Consider the following 18,740-nt stretch of genomic DNA (forward strand, 5'->3'; position numbering starts at 1 on the left):
GTGGAAAAACATGCTAGATTTTAGCATTTAGCCCCGATCCATCCATCCATTTTCAATCCACTTATACTCACAAGGGTCGCGGTGGGTGCTGGAGCCTTCTTCGGGCAGTAGGCGGGGGACACCCTGAACTGGTTGTCAGCCAATAGCAGGGCACACACAGACGAACAACCATCCGCGCTCACACTCACACCTGTCATGCATGTGTTTGGAATGTAGGAGGAAACCGAAATACCCAGAGAAAACACACACAGGCCCGGGGAGAACATGCAAACTCCACAAGGGAGGCCAGAGCTGGAATTGAACCCGGTACTTCTGCACTGTGAGGTCAACACGCTAACCACTGGACCACCGGGAAGCCCATTTAGCCCCCAAGTATTTGCAAATCTGTTCAAACGTACTTGTAAATTCAATCAGAAGTATTTGCTAATCAAAAATGTCACACTTGTAAACATACCGAAGACCAGAACATTTAGATTTTATTTAAAAATTACATTCATTCTGAACAAGGCCACAACATGGATATACACTTAGTTACATATTTACAAGTGTGTTACCTTGTGTGTTTCCCGGTTTCTGTCACTGGAATCTTGCCTTTTAAGGGACTTCTCTCATGATGACAAACTGATGCCAACGCCAGCTGACAACAAATGGAGCCAGTCATCATAGACATAGTGCAGCTAGATGTACATGTTCACATGAGAATTTATTGAAAAATCTGAGTAGAAGCATGACAGTACCTTAAAACAGTCTAACATCATTTTTTTTTTTTGGAGCGATAGATGAAAAGGGACCACCCTTATCACCTGACGCAAACACTGAAAATGAATTCCTGATTCGGCACCTTTATCCACAACTCCACAAGGGAGGCCAGAGCTGGAATTGAACCCGGTACTTCTGCACTGTGAGGTCAACACGCTAACCACTGGACCACCGGGAAGCCCATTTAGCCCCCAAGTATTTGCAAATCTGTTCAAACGTACTTGTAAATTCAATCAGAAGTATTTGCTAATCAAAAATGTCACACTTGTAAACATACCGAAGACCAGAACATTTAGATTTTATTTAAAAATTACATTCATTCTGAACAAGGCCACAACATGGATATACACTTAGTTACATATTTACAAGTGTGTTACCTTGTGTGTTTCCCGGTTTCTGTCACTGGAATCTTGCCTTTTAAGGGACTTCTCTCATGATGACAAACTGATGCCAACGCCAGCTGACAACAAATGGAGCCAGTCATCATAGACATAGTGCAGCTAGATGTACATGTTCACATGAGAATTTATTGAAAAATCTGAGTAGAAGCATGACAGTACCTTAAAACAGTCTAACATCATTTTTTTTTTTTGGAGCGATAGATGAAAAGGGACCACCCTTATCACCTGACGCAAACACTGAAAATGAATTCCTGATTCGGCACCTTTATCCACATCTTTACCAAAGTCTTCTGGCTTGTGCCTGAGTCCATGTACTCCCCGCCAATGACATTTTGAGGAAATTGTTGTTTGTAGTTTGCGTAATCCTGCGATTTAGTAAAACGAAGAAGCTAATGATGGCCAAAGCCGTTTGCACAGCATTTAAATTGTAGTTTCCCAGGCTACCTTACACAGGGGGAATTTATAAAGCATGAATGGAAGAGTCATTAATAATAATTCCTTTGGACATCAGCTCCATAGCAACAATGCAAACCTTGTCAACAGTTGCAATTTGGCATCACGTCAGTTAACGTCATTTAAGGGAAGATGGAGACCATCAGTTTTGATGTGGATCCTTGTAGGAAACAACCATGACATGCCAGCCTGTAATTAGAGTACAGCGCAGAGCCGAGAGAAGCTGCCACTGACAGTTGATGCTTTGGTTTTGAAACCAATTCACACGGTGGTCATGACTTTGAGGGATCCTGAGCGGAATCTGAGGATCTTCTTTTTGAGAGCGTGGGAGGCTTTAATCTTGACGAAGGCCTTTGGCTGGGCGGGCGGATTGGCGGCGGCAGCCTGCGCTGAGGGTGAGGACGAGGAGGATGTGTTAGCGAGGCGAGGTGGCAGCTGCTGGGGCCACACCAATCCCCCGCTCTCATCGGAGTCGCTGGAGAGCGAGCTGGAGGCCGGCGAGTACACCTCGCTCATGCTGGATGAGGACTCAGCCGGGGCAGCTCCCTCATACGCGTCCTCCCCTTGGCAAAGTGGTGCGCGCTGCTGGAAATCAGAGTGCCAGCGCTGCGCATGCTGCTGATGCTGCAGCGGGTGATGATGTTGCTGATGTTGATGATGATGATGAAGATGATGATGCTGCTGCTGGTGGTGACCACCATGAACATGGCGAGCTTTTCGAGGTGGCCTCCGATGTCCTTGCTCCACCTGGTTTTCCCCTTCGTCTTGACTGAGCTCCAGGTTGGAACACCAACGTCGGTTTGCTTTGTCGCTGTTGTTTGCTACATGAATCTTAGCAACTTGACCTTGAGCCTGATCCCCTCTACCTTGATGCCTCTCGGTGGTGCTGTACCTGCGCTCGGGCATCACCCGCTGGCCAAGGAGGCTGTTTTCTGACTGGGATCGGCCGGTTTTACCGCTCGACTTTTTAGACCTCTGTTTTTCATTTTGGCCCTTCCTTGAGTTTCTGGGCTTGGCGTTGTGCTGCTCAGGGGATGCCTGGTGGGCTTTGGACTGCGCTGGGTTGAAGTGTCTCGGTGAGCGTAAGGGGGCGTGGCAGGCCTGTCCTGGGATGTATTGAGCACTTACTAAATTGTGCTTGTGATTGATTGGGGACTGCAGACAATGTTGGGGGGTTGAGGGTTCACAACAAAGGTTAAGCGCCCCAGCACCACAGTTCGGGTCCAAGGAAGGCAGAGGTGATGGTAGCCTCCCAGTCAGGGAGTGTGGCTTACATTGGGGGTAGGGCAACATCAAATAACGCTCCTCTTCCAAAGATGGGGCCGCTCCTCCGCAGGGCTCACCCTCTGGAAGGTCACAACCCCGACTCGGGCTCTTTGGGGTGGACAAAAGTTCAACTTGAGGGCCTGGATGTCCTTGCTCTGTAGAAAGAGAGGGGCTTTTCCTGTGTACGGGGGCATGTGCAGGCGTAAAGCTATATGGCGGATCAGGGCTTAGAGTAGTGCGAGGCTGACATGGCCGTGGCGAAAGGGTGTGACGCTGGACAAGATGAAGTATGTAACCCTCCACCCTCATGGCTTGTTGGTAGTCCTCCTCTGTCACCTGATCCGCCGGAGGTGGCTGCTGCCAGGGCTGCTCATCTCGGCTGGGCGCTAGCATCCACGAGTCCACTGGTGTCCTTTCCTCAGCGATGCCCTCCAGGGGTGGATGTGGTGCGGAAAATGAGCGAGGCAAGCCACTTGGAGGAACTGTCATGTCTGATTCCCCATTCAACATGAGGGGATCTCCTATAAGAGAACAAATTACACGTAATTAGACCAGGGACAGGGGCATCATGAAGAGCAGACTTTCTTCCATCGCTCCATTTTCAGCTGGTGCTTATCCCCACCAACTTCAGCCAAGAGGCTGACTGCACCACAGACAACAGTGAACCACTAAACTTTCATTAACTACAGCAGTCTGCAAAGGTTTTTTAAATTTCTTTTTATTTCACACTATTTTTGTCATTATTATCATTGTTATTATAATTATTGTGCTGGAGCCCATCCCAGGTGTTAGCAGGTCCACCTCACAGTGCAGAGGTGCAGGGTTCGATTCCGTGTTCGGCCTTCCTGTGTTGAGTTTGCATGTTCTCCCCATGTCTGCGTGGGTTTTCTCTGGGTACTACGGTTTCCTCCTAGCATTGTTATGGAAAAACACCTTTTGAACTGCCACCTTGCTGTATATTAATGAATTGAACCACAAACAACAGCGCAAGCTAAGCAGGAAGAGGCCACTGTTTCTCTGTCGCCGCAGAATACAAAAGGGAAAAGGGCAAGAAAAAGGAGAAGCGATGGATAAATAAATCCTGCATGCTTTCAGGATGATAAAGTCACCACGTTTCACGATCATGATAACTTTACAAACACAGCCGTGTATTCTATAAATAAATCACATTTCTTTCTATTCCTCCATCCATCGCTGTTTTCGTTGTGAAAGATACTGTGAAATGATCAGGGCTTGACATTGACTTTTTGCTCAGCAACCACTGTGGGGAGTGGTTAACCCACTCTGTATTTTCACTCGCCACAATTTTGGTGCCAGATAACAGAGCTCATGCACAACCGACTTCCGCTTTCGATAGAACAGGTTGAAGCATTTCCTTCTAACTGGCGGAGTTCTATTGCAGGAGACCGAGTATTCAGCGGTCATCAAAAAAAGATTGAGTTCCAGATTGAGAACACTTTTTGAAGCAAATGTGCTGGGAGATTATATAGTATCTATTTCCTGTGCAATCCAGTATATTTAAGTAGGCTGGTTGTTGTATCTACATCTGCTTAAATATTCATAAGTCAATCGTTCCATGCATTATCTGATCCGCTTTTTCTCGCCAGGGATGCCGGAGCCTATCCCAGCCGTCATTGGGTGGTAGGCAGCATACCCCCTGAAATGGTCGCCGTTCAATCGCAGGGTACACGGAGACAAACAACCATTCACAGGCACTGTCACACCTATGGACAATTTAGAGTGTTAACCTATCATGCATGTTCTTGGAATGTGGGAGGAAACCTGAGTACCCAGAGAAAACCCACACAGGCATGAGGAGAATATGCAAACTCTACACAGGAAGGCCGGAGCCAGAGGTGAACCCACGACCTCAGCACTGTGAGGCGGACCAGTTGACCACCGTGCCTCCCAGAAAAACACCTGATTTGTGACATTATAGTCCTCACTAAATTCACGAAACAAATACCTGCACATTATACAGCACGCAAGAAAGGGAAACTTGTAACAAGAATGGTAACAAAGTGTGGATCCGGATATAGAAGTCAAATGTCAATGTGGCGAAAAATCTGAAAATGACTGTTCACCGATGCTTCTCGTCAAAACTGTCAGAGCTTAAGAGGTGCGACAAACAGCTGCCCAAAGATAGGGGTGTCAAGCTTTGGCATCAAAATGACTGACGGCTGAGGTTGCTGCCAAAAGTACATCAAGGATGTGAAAATTCCTTTGCAAAAATTAAATAAATCCTCATTTGTCCTCATGGGGTGTTAGGGGTGGAAAATAACTCATTGGATTTGTAATAACGATACAGCATGACAAAATGTGGATCATGTGAAGTGATAACAAAATGTGGATGAAGTGCTGTAAACAGTTTAAAGATACCTCTGCCAAGGCAAAACTGTGAATAGGAATTTATTTATCAATTATCTATTGTGCCTGCTAATTAAAAAAAATATTTTGCACTTCACGAACTAACAGAGGCATGTTTTATATACTGTAAGAAGATCTAGCAACGCATGCTTAAGGCACGTAAAAGAAAAAGGCAGCACGGTCGTTATTTATTGACAGAAGCCTTATAATGATGTCCACGTGGAACAGGAAATGGTGAAAGAGGACCATGTGTGTTTATTTTCTTACCCACAGACTTGGGCCTTTCGTTGGTGTAAGGCCAGGAAGAGACCATTTCTGCGGGCTCCGTGGAACAAGTTCTCCCTTTAGGCGACTGACCTTCACTTGACTCATAGAAACCTAGAAAAAAAAAGTAGAGCTTGTGTGAGAGAAGAGAAGGTTATTTCATAGCAATCAAAGCTCCACTTCTCACAGCACACATTGCAAGGTGGCCACTAAAGAAATATAAATAGTATCCAGTAGAAAATGCAAATAAATCATACTTGAATTGGGAAAACGTGAGAAAAATGAGCGTATACGAAGCTTGATCATACTTAAATAATGGGAGTGTAAAGCACAGTTTTTCATCACAAAATCAGTGAATCATCTTATACAATTGCTACTTCTATTACTAATAAAATATTATATAAACAAACAAGCAAACATGAAAAAAATGGAGACTTCATTTAACATTATGTTCCATTCTTCCATTCTGCTTTGTTTTAAATGATGTCCATCAATCGTCAATCACCCTTTTTGAGAGAATCAAACAAAGGGATGGAAAGAAATTAAAAAAAAAAAAAAAAAAAACGAATAATTCCAATGTGCTCTTTAACATTTGTAATTGAACTACATTCGAAGCATGTTTTTAACATTTCTTTAAATAAGTAATTGCCATCGCGTTGCAAGTAAAAATGTACGTTCTTTCAATCGTTTTGTCATTCTGCAAATAAAGACACTTTGAATAGACACCGTGTCCAAAACCTCTTTTTGAAAATCCGTATTATATGTATTTAAGTATTACTTGTGCATATGATCGTGATTACGTTACGTATTTGATGTCGCTAGATTGCGCAAGTGGACCAAATGTTGGAGCCAGTGAGTGTGCACCAGCTTGGGCAAGTTGGTTCGGGAGCCTGCAATCAATACAAAATGATGCTGTACTTGCACAGATCAAATAAGAAGTTCTACATCTGCTCACAAGGCTCCTGGAGTCCTTCCCCTTGATTACAGGTACCTGAACTCGGTCGACTGTCACCTGTGTCTCCTTGAGCGGCATCGTGGTGGTCGGTGTCGATGCGTAGCTCTCCCACCTTTTGCTCCAGTGCTTGCATGAGACCCCACGGCGAACTCTGTAGAGCACTCTGAAACACAAACACGCTTTGTTTGTTTTTTTGTTGTTGTTGTTGGTTTTTTTTTTTTTTTTTTTTTGCATGGCATCTTGATATGACTGAGCTTGTTTGAAATTTTGGTAAAAAATTGAGTAAGCATCACAGAAGTCAACATGTTTGATTTGCTTTCCTGGGCCACATCAAACGATGTGGCGGGCCAGATCTGGCCCCCAGGCCTTGAGTTTGACACCAGTGTAGTACAGTCTCACACCAAATTACAGCCAGAGTAACAACTACATTGTTAAAATAATCCAAGCACTCTATCTTTGTACAACTGCTGACCTCTAACAACACGCTCAAGCTTTATTTTGCTCAGACAAGTCCAGCCAGCAACAATGGCCCTCCTCAGGCTGCTCCATGCATGTGACCAGCCAGAAGTGAATTAAAGGTTACGCAATGTCAGCATGGTCTCAAATTGACATCATGTTCCATCTTTGCGCCTGTTGTTCAAGTGTGTGCTTCGCTCACGAAAAGAAACGCATGTGGACGTTGACTTCTTTGGTCTAATACACACTCATGATGCAAATGCCGCTGAGGGTCAATTGACCCACGCTAACCTATGCTTCCCCAATAACCTTGTCACGCCCCCCGCCCACAAATGTGTCATTCCTATTGTCTCAAAAAGGCCGCTTATTTGTCTTGGGCCAAACAAAGCAGTAATCATCCCTCCAGCAATTTGTTCTTGTGTGCTAGAGACTTGAAACGGGGAACATTGCCATTAAAACCATTGAAAATCAATGAATCAATAATGTTGTTACACACAATGAATTGCCTTCTTTCACACAGTTTCCACCCTGGTGCTGTTTTGATAAAAAAGCATGATGACGCTTTACCGCATTTGACGAGTCATACAGCAAGGTACTTTATTGCGAGGAGCTTTGAGAAGGCTGCTGTGAGATTTATTGTCTGTTATTGATGCCCTCATAGCGCTTTCATCACAGTGCTCACAATCTATCATTACCCTTTTAGAGCATCCTCAGCCTTGGGATGGTGGGGGGATGGGGGGCAGACGGATGACGACCCTCAACCCACCTCACCTAACCAGAAAGCAGCTGCACGAGACTATCGGGACCAATCGATGACAAACATCGCCACTAATTTCTCTTTGTCTCCACGGCTCTGTATTCAGAGTGTAGAGGAAGATGAGAGGGCAGATACTTGAGATACAAAGATACTAAAATGGGGGGAAAAAAACCCTCACTGGTTGTGCTGAAGGAGACTGAGATCATAAACCAGTCAGTGGTTCGTCACCAGGATATAAACATCTATGGAATGGACCAATGAGACAGCCGCACTCCTGGACCTTCTATAATTAAATCAGACAAGGCTGTGGGAGGCCACACACAAACACACACGCACACACGCACACACACACACACACACACACACACACACACACACACACACACACGCACACACACACACAGACAAGGACACTGATTTTTTTGGTCACACAAAGCATCCCGAGACCTTTTTTAAATTACTTCACCTCGCCTTAAAAATCATGAACACTAACCTGAAGGTCATCTTTCAAATCATACACATCACATCCAGATGACTGAGAAATAGGACATTTCTGACCTCTGACGTGGACAAGTGTTTCATCATACTAACGCGGGAGATTAACAACGGGGTTGTCATATTTTTGGATTTTACTTTATTTTGTTTTGACTTGTGTGTTTTTTTTAAATTAAATTAGTCTGAATTAGTTTTCAGAGCAAAATTGTGAGGTTTTTTTCTTGAAAATGCTTCATTGTAATAGAAAAAAAACAAAAAAACAAAACAGGTTTCCAATTATTGTACAATACAGTAACGTACAATTCTCAAACAACTATTTGATCTTCCTTCTTCTGTAGCTACGAATGTATACCATCTATCTATCCATCCATCTATCCATTTTCTAATCCTCACGAGGGTCGCGGGGGGGGGGGGTGCTGGAGCCGATCGCAGCCATCTTCGGGCAGTAGGCAGGGGACACCCTGAACCGGTTGCCAGCCAATTGGAGGGCACACAGATGTACACCAATACTGAATCCCTTTGAAATGAACACCAAAATAACTGACACAGATAAAAGCGAAGGACATTTTCGTTCGTTTCATAAAAGTAAGATGTCATCATTCGTTTTCTTAAAAGCCTTTTTGTTTTCATTTTTATTTTTAACGTAAATTTGTGTGCATTTTCAATTATAGTTTTGAAGCATTTTGTTTATTTTCGGAAACCTTGAGTGGGACAGAGTTTGGCCGTTGAAAGTCCTCCCCGTGAAAAGAGTTACATAAATCATATTTCCTTAATATGGTCAGAAAACAAGCTTCTTCATTCAAAACAGTGCATAATATGCCGTTTGAGTCTCCAGCTCTTTGATCTCAAGAGGAATTAGATCCAAATTTTGCAGACAAATACAGGCACTGTACCGGCATCTCATGCTCAAACTATGGAAGGAATTGGACACTCGCCATGCTAGTTGAACTAAAGGCACATCATATGTTCAAGATGTGGCTAATACGATGATGTTGGTGATGCATGATATGCTTCGTACCCTCTGTAAATGAAAACACAACATGTATTTTGTGTCTCTTAGCAACGTCCCTGCACATTCTAGACAGCCCAACAAGTCATTCGCTCGTGTGATAGAATGTGACCCTAAACGGTGCTCATTTCCCAGGGCGTGCGTTTCAAAGTTGTCCCCTCAGAAACATATCCACGGATTGAATCACTCTTGCACACTCTTTTTCTCATTTGAACACTGAATGAGGATTTCTTATGTCGCAAATGAACGAACACGCGAGTGAGCCTTGTGTTCAGAAAAACCTCCGTGAATGGTGCTTATGCTAAGACGGGGTGCTAAGGCACGGGGGAGGGATGTCATGATATGCTGTTAAAGGAGTGTGGCGTGCCACCTTGCCCTCGTGTGAGTGACAGCTGTGACAGCACAGCATCTGCGTGCTAATATGAGTGCAATGTGAAGACTCAGCGGTTGTGCACTTTCCACAGGGCTCCATTTAAGGACACAAAAGACACGACAGGTCCATCAGAGTAAATGAATGATGTGGACATGACAGGGCAGGGGTGTCCAAACTCAATCCACAGCACAACATCTGTAGCAGTTGAGAGGAACTATTTATCTTACAACGTGACAAAAACATTTAAAAAAAAACATCTGGAACGAATGTAGCCAAGAGAAATGAAGAGAATAGTCTGTTGGGAATAAATCATCAAAATTTCATGGAAACAAATATGGAAATTTAAGTAGTAAATGTAGGTCAGTGCCTTGTAAAGTGTTTAGGCCAGCAGAGAAAGAAGCCTTGTTGGCCCAGAAGGTTCACAAAGGGTTACACATGAATGTCAAGCTTCTCAAAATGCCTCTTAGTATGATGCAGTGCACTTGAACACGACAACACAAGTGAAAACGTTGCTTAAAAAATACCTCTCATGGTGTCCATAGAAAGTGAGAATTACTTTTCTTGTCGGGACACAACTCTTACCGTATCTGTACTATGACCAAATAAGGTGGCGTGTGAGTGCTGTGAATGACGAAAGAAATTGTTGCTATTTGGGCTGCCAACTCGCTGCCATTGCTTCTAGACATGTACAGTGTGCCTGCTTAACAATACCATTGAGTGGACAGGAGATCAGCTCTTCATGCGTCACCAGCTGCTGTCTGCCATCCCAACCCTGTCAACGCCTCACACTGTAGGCCAGCAGCAGTCTCAGCCAAGGGGGGAGTGAAGGTGGGGGGTGCACCACTATGTACACACATACAGTACAACCACAGTCCCGCCACAGCGACACACTCTAAACGAGATGGGGAGTTGTCTCCGACACACATGGCGAACTGCATATAATTCGACGGCCGCCATCTATTCTGTCAGGGCATTACTTGCGCAATTACTCATACGCTTGGGTTAGAGTTAATAGACATCGATCCACATATGTTGGGAAGAAGGGGAAAACAGGAAACCCCCCCCCCTAGGAGAAAGGCATGTGTCTCCTTTGCAGACCTTGAAACAACTGCTTCTCCTTCGTTTGGGATGAGGACACACTTTTAACTTGGCTTGCGCCGGCAAGGTGGGGTGGAGAGCGGAGGGGTCGGGGGAGCTCACTGTGTCTCCTGAGTGGAAACACACACTCTTGTTATGGATTCACCCTAATATCTAATCAGAGGGAGGATATAGTGGAACCACGAGTCAAATTATGGCCCAACCACTGGGAATTTTGGCCAACATTTTCTGGATGTCACATAAAATGACAACATTGGCTTGTAACCTTAGTTGCAATTTGTTCTTTTGTTAATTTGCAATTTATTATGATGTGGGAAAGTAGAACATATTTCCACGTGGAACAAAAAACTAAAGTCAAGCTCATCCAACATGTCAGCATACCCCAAGAAACATCTCAGGATTAACTGGGTGTGTACGTTGCTTATTTGGCTTTTTTAGCCTCTTTGGTAACACTTGTTCCAAAAGGAGTAGCCTCGACAAAGAGTGTTAAGTGAAGAAGAACATAGAAAGAGAAGTGGAAGGCTAAACACCCAAAGTCACATGAAAAAGGCAGACTGAAATTGGAAGCAGTTGTGAATACAGTTCGAATAACATGATGTACATACTGTCGCCCGTAACCCCCAAATTCAAAATCTCCTTTTGACAAGAAAGACCATTCAAATTGTTGCCAAACGTCCTTGAACGAACCCTGACAAAAAAAAAAAAAAAAAAAATTCACTGCATTTACAAACACTCACAAAGCGCTCAATGCGATAGGGGCATTCGTGTTCCATTTTGCAGTAGTTAACTTTATTTTGTTTTGTTAAGAATTTTGTGTTAAACATCTGAGATGTGACTCGGGTGCGATGCCATTTCCTGGTTGGTTTCCACGAAGAGGGACCATTCAGACCATCAATGTCACTGGGTGGGAACCGAGCCCCCACTTCCTGCATGACAGTCAGATCCATCCATCCATCCACCCATTTTCCGATCCACTTTATCTTCACAAGGGTCGCGGTTGTGCTGGAGGCTATCCCAGCTGTCTTCGGGCAGTAGGCGGGGGACACCCTGAACCGGTTGCCAGCCAATGGCAGGGCACACAGAGACAAACAACCATCCATGCTCACACTCCCACCGAGGGACAATTTGTGTTCAATCAGCCTGCCATGCTTGTGTTTGGAATGTGGGAGGAAACCGGAGTAATGAATTAATTCGTTTCACCTTGGTGAGAACTCAAAGCACGAATTCAAACGTATGATCCACCCATTCATTTTCTGAAGCGCAATAGAGATGGACACTTTCAGATGCATTTAACAATATTCATTATTCTACCTAGCTCCATAAGGTCCACATCTTAGAAACACTTCACCATATCTTTATTTGTTCCTTCAATCATTTATTTATTTACAGACAAAACGTATACGAAGATGGTGTCGTGTAACATACGCCTCACGTCTGTGCGGTTTCTGTTCCCACACAGTGATGGCGTGACTGTGTTGGCTGTCCCTACATGTGCCCTGTGATTGACTGGGGACCAATCCAGAGTTCCTTCTGCCGTTTGCTAGATGTCAGCTGTGAGAGATCGTAGTTCCCTGGACAAGATAAGCGGTATCGAAAATTGATTGATGGACATTTGGTCCATCATTCGTTTTTGGAACACAATAGTTTGCTCAGGTGTTCCTAATGTTGTGACCGGCCGTGTTCAAAGCCACCATCCTCTCAACGGGCAACATTAGTATTCTGGTCCATATGCATCTATTGTTAGGGCCCCCGGTTGTGGGGAGGAGGAGGGGGACGAGGCGTAAAGATGTGGCGGTTGATTTAATTCTGCATTCAACCTCATTCATCAAATAAATGCGTCCTTTTGTTACAAGCTGCAAACAGTTGGCCGAGAACTACAGAACAGCGATGAGAAACAAGAACAATGACCGTAATGCTTCTAACAGCAGCATTATGTACACTGTACAGTAACATTGATGATCAGCGATGCATAAAAGTTGGTGTATGAGATGCTCCGGGCAAAAAAAAAAAAAGAATTCATAATCCTCTCCTCTCTCTGCTTTAAAACTCGTGTCACCCACTTTGAAATCTGTTCATCCACTGAGAGAACCTCATCAATTATGAGATAATGACGTCGGCCACAAGCAAAGCGCTGAAAATCAGTCATGTCTTTATGATGTGGAGAAAGCTGCAATAAGAGTACGCTTGTAAAGCAGTAAAAAGGCACAAAAGTCCATGATGGAGGAACAATGGGCCATTAAATAGTCGGCCTGGGCTCCAAACGGCGGCTGCTCCACCCCCTGATCTGCTCGCCCACAGGCAAAAACCTCCAGCCCCAGCTAACAGAGAACCTATTAATCAAGTTGGGTAACTTTTTTTTTTTTTCCTCGCAGAAAGGTCTCATTCTGCACCAAAAGCAAAAAGCCAAAAGTAAAAGTGAGCAAGCGAATCACGCAACGCAAACAGTTTGGAGCGGGCTTAGGGGCGAGGGGGTGTTGGACTTCCAGGAATCCAAATAAAGTGTCATAAATAAATAAATGATAATAAATAAAAGTCCTTACCAGCTGGCGCCTCAGTGTCAGGTTATCCTGGCCCCAGCAGCTGAACCAGGACACGTCCCCTGAAGTGGGGGGCTCCTGTGGGGGCCGGGGGTCGCCCAGCGCCAGAGCCCCGAGCACTAGCCCCTCCTGACGCTGCTTGCGGAGCTCCAGCTCGCACAAGCCGGCCAGACTGGCCTCCAGGCGCTCCTTAGTCCGGCTCCGCTCCACCGTCACCGGGAAGGAGAAGGCGCGGTGCATAGTCCAAATTGCTTCGAGACGACAGTAAGAATAAATAAATGACACCCCGAAAAAGAGTTTCTTTACGCCGACGATGGAGCTGGTTCCATTCTCCAAGAGTGTGCTGGGAGCAGCATGCTTCCCCTCATCTTCTGAGCGTGATACATTTTCTATTTTTGCAGCTGTCAAACGCTGCCACGGAGCCCCGCCCTCGCTCCGCCACAGTCCACGTTCCCATCTGGGCCGGGATTGGCGCGCCAGAGGCGGATGGGGGTGTCTGCGAGCCACGGCCGTCCCATCCCCCTTGATTCATTCCAGACAAGGCGACCTCACCCATCTCCTCGTCCCCCCTGATGGGGAGGGAGAGTGGAATATTTGAGGGGGAGGGCTCCCTCTCTCTCTCTCACTCTCTCTCTCTCTCTCTCTCTCTCTGTAAAAGTGTTATAAAGAAGAATGCTGAAGGAATTAGAAGAGAGATAAGGCTGCAGGACAAAATAAAAGAAAAAAAAGCTCTCATGGTTCCAGCAGAAAAGAACCACTCAATGGCCAAATAAAAGTCAGCACCTGGATTCAACTAAGTAAATAGTTCACATCCTCCCATTGGATATGCACTGCATGCATTAATAGCTTTCATCTGGCTGTGGGATGCTTCGAAAAATGTTACTTGACTACAGGAGTGAGAAAACATTCACAGAGCTGTTGTCCAGCATAAGGCCACAATAAAATGTTCATGAAGAACATTTTTTTTTTTTTATGTAACATTGTAACATTTGGCGAGCATGTGGGAACTATTGGTTAGTCCATTTCCTCACAGTGCTGAGGTTATACAAATGTGAAAATGAGTGTACTCACCCTGAACCGTTACGGGGTGGTGTCAAACACGCAAATTGAGATGAGTGTTTATGACTGGGAGGTGAGACTCATCGCATGAAGACTAAATGCAGCTTCTGTAACCGTTTTACAATTGCGGTCACTTTAGCCTACTGTGCACTGAGCGCTGAGCAGCCAGGACAGAAATGCGTACACAGTGACATTACAATCACAAATCTGAGAACATTTTGTTGAGATTTTCTGTAAGAGACTAACACAAAGTAGCATTTAATTGTGAAATTGAACCAAAATGACATACGCTTTTCATATGTACACTTTGTGCATATTGCACTGAGCAGCTAGGACAATGACTTCTTTATTTGGTGCAGGGTTTATCCAGTTTTAAAAACTCACTATGCCAATTCTGGTCTTGCATGGGGAGATGAAATTCACACGCTGTTTATTTTTCTTTCATGTCACACACACATGTGGGCACGCAAGGAAGAAGGCTGAGGTTAGGGGCAGGGTCACACTCTCGCTCAAGGGCATCCCGACAATAGTCAGGATGGAGACGAGCATCTCTCCCAACAGCTAGTTGTAAATGCTTTTGTCCAGACTTGAACAATCATCCTCCTGTTCCAAAGTTCAGATCCTTCCAGATGAGCTGCAGCGCTGCTTCCCTTAGCTTCGCCATCACTGTTACACTCCCTTCGTCACCCCACGGAAATGTCTGCCCATTCACTGACAACCGTAATGTAACTGCTTGCTACCCCAGCTGGGATCGATGCGAGTGATCGATATAATTTCAAGTTGCATGTTTCAACTTGAATTTATTTGAGCTCGCATTGGCCTTACTGCACATTGGTCTTCGGAGAAAATGCTCCGTTAAATGGAATTTCCTCCCCATGCTATGTTTTTGCCTGTATGACTGCCCTGGTGATGACTGATGAAATATAATTGAGAAAACTTGTGGATATGTGTTGGCCTTTTAAACAATATTCTTTTGGTGCACATCATACAAATAACAAAAGCAGATTGGCCATAAACAGATGGGTTGTTTTAAGAAAGTAACTTGAAGCGACAGTCATTGGAGCACAAAGGCTTCATTTTAGAAAGTATAGCAAAGTGCGATGTGGTCTGATCAATACCGGGTGATAGGCACTGAAAGAATTGATCACTATCCAAACTTGTTTTCTGATCAGTTGTGTTATGTGAGCCCAAAAAGTGAGGTGAGCCCACGACGCGAATCCACTGAATGAACAGTGCTTTCTTTCGAGTGAATGTTTTGTCAAAGGTTAGTTGAAGGAACATGAGACATCATTTTCACTCAGGCATTGGCCACCAGTGAGTCTAGACCTTAACTCCGTTGGGAATTTTTGGAATGTGCTGGACAAGACTTTACACAGCACTTACATGGACACTCCCACCATAAATGCAAAACAAAAAAAACACAACAAAAAAACAAATCTGGATGGAAGCAATGTGATGGAATCACATTACAGGTAGTGGGTATGTTTATTAAAACATTTGAACTTTTTTTTTTCCTGGTAAGATAATGTGCAATGAATACATGAATAATATATTGGAATCATTCTGTTCAGGTTTGAAATGAATCAGGACCTTTGTCACATTTTAAATGGTCTAGATAAGAAGGAATAGAACTGGGACAATTTGTGCTTTCACTTCAGTCATCGTTTCTTATCATTACATCCATTTCTTATGCGATGTTGATTGTTGGTCAGTGTTACATTTTAAAAATCGGTGTAATTTTTTTTTCAATAGGTTACAACAAAGCAAATAGTCGCAACAAATCAAACATCCATCCATTTATTCATTTTATTGGAGCCTTTTCGAGCTGACTTTGCACGAGGGGCAGGTTACACCCTGCAGTGGTTGCCAGCCAATTGCAGAAACACAAAAATAAATCTGATAAAATCATCCATCCATCCATTTTCTAACCTGCTTATCCTCACGAAGGTCGCGGTTGTGCTGGAGGCTATCCCAGCTGTCTTCGGGCAGTAGGAGGGGGACACCCTGAACCGGTTGCCAGCCAATCCCTGGGCACACTCAGATGAACAGCAATTCGCGTTAACCTGCCATGCATGTTTTTGGAATGTGTGAGGAAACTGAAATACCCGGAAAAAAACCCACACATACACGGGGAGAACATGCCAACTCCACACATGAATGCCGCAGCTGGAATCGAACACTGCACCTCTGCATTCTGAGATGCACGTGCTAACCAGTCAAGCACCGTGCAGCCCTCCAGTAAAATCAAATTATGATGATAATTATTATGATTATGATTATTTATTTGCATATTTTTAATCTGTCTTTTTTGTTTAACTCCAAAAGGTGATGATATTTGATTCCTAATGTAGTTCAAATTTGTGCGTTAAATGAGGTCATTGACTAGAGATTGAGAGGATTATTGAAAGTGCAAAGAGATATAACAGATGGCCTATGGGGACCCACTCTACTGTAGTAACCCCCTTCTGCCCCCTCACCCCCAAAAAGCTTTTGTCATCAATATTTTAAAGTCTGTCTTTGTAATGTACTTCATATTGGGAAGTGCAGCACTTGGTGAATATTCAATTTTACCAGCACCACTTCTCTACTCATGCGGTGTTTCAACTCTCCTGAGGTCACACTTGTTAGAGTAGTGAGAAAGCTTAACACAGAGAGCACATGTATCAGCTTTGTTTCTTTATTCATACGTTCAGTCTCTACTTCACAAGAACCAGAAAGCCACTTTGTCTTTTAGTCTCCATCAGGCAGAACAAACAAAAAAAAACAAACATAAAAAAATCATCAGCAAGTCAAAGAAAGCCTACGCGCAGCGCAGGTTGATTTCTTATTTCAAGATGGTTTGTGTGTGTGTGTGTGTGTGTGTGTGTGTGTGTGTGCGTGCGCACTGGAGATACACACCCACACAGCATATACTTACTGTATATATTTATCTTGTGTAGAAATGTTACTAAAATTATCCTTGGAGAAGTTCAAAGTATTTTCTAAAAAAATAAAAAGAAAGAAAACTAAACATACAGTAGAACTCTTGATTTAGACTGAAGCAGGGGTCATTTCCCATGTTAGAGCAACAATATGTAACAATTTGACTTAAACAAAGGGGCTGCATCTGAGTGTTCTGAGAAGTGCTATATTTATTTTTTTTCCATTGGCTTGTGAAAAGAAACCTGTTTATCATTTACTGCCATTGAGACCACAGATCACCTATCACTAATTTAATGCTCTCTTAAGGGAGAACACTGATCAACTGCGATCCATACGCCCATACATTCATCCATCCATGCATCTTCTAATCCGCTTATTAACACAAGGGTCGCGGGCAGGCTGGAGCCTATCCCAGCTGTCTTTGGGGCAAGAGGCGGGGGGACACCCTGAACCGGTTGCCAGCCAATCACAAGGCACACTGAGACCCACAACCATCCGTGCTCGCAATCACACCTAGGGAGAATTTGGAGCGTTCAATCAGCCTGCTAAGCATGTTTTTGGAATGTGGGAGGAAACCGGAGTACCCGGAGAAAACCCACACAGGCACGGGGAGAACATGCAAATGCCACACAGGAAGGCCGGAGCCGGAATCGAACCCTGCCACTGTGAGGAGGACGCGCTAATCAGTTTTCCACCGTGCTGCCCACCCATACATTCATCAACTTCTTACTGTACACTTTGTAACTGCCACAGTGCTTTCAAGCTAAATAGTATTACATTGCAGTGATTATTTCTTCTGATAACTTTTATCATGTTTTTCTTTCTTCTTTTTTTTTAAACTCCTGTGACGGTACAATAAATGGACGGATGGATTCCAATTAACACCAACAAAGCATTCCATTACAATGAAAAATAGCAGCATTGCCTACCTTAGATACAATGTACGGCATATATATTGTAGCCAAGTTCTGAATTGGGGTCGTCTTAGATCAAATTCCCCGATGATTCTTTTCTGTTGCTTTAACAAAGAGAGTGTTGTTTTGTTTTTTTTTACAATTACTATGTTGATTAATGCCAATTAATACCATCAAGGTGTTCCACTGCTGTGCACTGACAATACAATCTTCAATACAATGCAGGTACAGTCGCTGATACTATTCAATAGTATACCTGGAGTAATCTAAATAAGATTTGTTGTAAAAAATAAATAGAATGACACTTTGAGTTCAATACCTGCTCTTGAAATACACTATATTATACACTGGCTCTCCAGCTCGATCAGTTGAGTGTTTCTTCAACAAAACAATATCAAAGAAAAATCATCTGGAAAAGTAAAAAGAGTTCCTCATTTCACATTTTTTCACGACATTCTGTACCATCATAAAAATGAAGCATAGATTCTCTTTATAACCCTTCAGTGTCATCAAGTTTTCCATTGTGGTTTCTCTTTCTCTCTTTCCAATATAGTTATATTAAAACATGTAGCGGTGAAACACGTAGAAAAAACAACTTTCGAGTGAGCCCCCACACAGCAGGAGTTCATCCGTGTTAGTCACACACACACACACG

The 18,740-nt window shown here is 43.9% G+C and overlaps 1 protein-coding gene and 1 long non-coding RNA gene across 7 annotated transcripts; both read right to left on the reverse strand.

Annotated features, from left to right (window-relative positions):
- Nucleotides 1-453: 453 nt before the first annotated feature.
- LOC109512859 (dapper 1-B) lies at nt 454-13,745 on the reverse strand. Of its 6 annotated transcripts, XR_002167605.1 has the most exons (6): nt 13,194-13,745; nt 6,466-6,628; nt 5,514-5,624; nt 1,424-3,400; nt 738-841; nt 454-637 (listed from the first exon to the last, which is right to left on the reverse strand). XR_002167605.1 is itself a non-coding variant. In XM_019864916.1 (4 exons), exons 1-4 carry the CDS (start codon nt 13,428-13,430, stop codon nt 1,875-1,877), a joined length of 2,037 nt encoding a protein of 678 aa, XP_019720475.1. In that variant the 5' UTR covers nt 13,431-13,745; the 3' UTR covers nt 1,036-1,874. The 6 variants fall into 6 exon arrangements, 3 of the variants coding, with proteins under 3 accessions (XP_019720475.1, XP_019720476.1, XP_019720478.1); XR_002167603.1 differs by having other exon boundaries at nt 454-841; XR_002167604.1 differs by lacking the exons at nt 454-637; nt 738-841 and adding an exon at nt 1,036-1,219 and having other exon boundaries at nt 1,320-3,400.
- A 3,163-nt stretch (nt 13,746-16,908) lies between these two features.
- Nucleotides 16,909-17,595, reverse strand: LOC109512861 (uncharacterized). Its single transcript, XR_002167606.1, has 2 exons — nt 17,319-17,595; nt 16,909-17,254 (listed from the first exon to the last, which is right to left on the reverse strand). It is a non-coding gene; the product is annotated as an uncharacterized LOC109512861 (long non-coding RNA).
- Nucleotides 17,596-18,740: the final 1,145 nt, after the last annotated feature.

This window comes from Hippocampus comes, unplaced genomic scaffold (assembly GCF_001891065.2).
Source record: "Hippocampus comes isolate QL1 unplaced genomic scaffold, H_comes_QL1_v1.1 scaffold276, whole genome shotgun sequence".
NCBI lineage: Eukaryota > Metazoa > Chordata > Actinopteri > Syngnathiformes > Syngnathidae > Hippocampus > Hippocampus comes.

Excerpts from the sequence above, each read along its gene's own strand:
- LOC109512859 (XM_019864916.1), bottom strand. The coding sequence starts at position 13,430 with ATGCACCGCGCCTTCTCCTTCCCGGTGACGGTGGAGCGGAGCCGGACT. Across the intron at positions 6,629-13,193 it reads TGACACTGAGGCGCCAGCTG|AGTGCTCTACAGAGTTCGCC; the intron begins GTAAGGACTTTT and ends TTTGTGTTTCAG. Across the intron at positions 5,625-6,465 it reads GGAAGGACTCCAGGAGCCTT|GTTTCTATGAGTCAAGTGAA; the intron begins GTGAGCAGATGT and ends TTTTTTTTCTAG.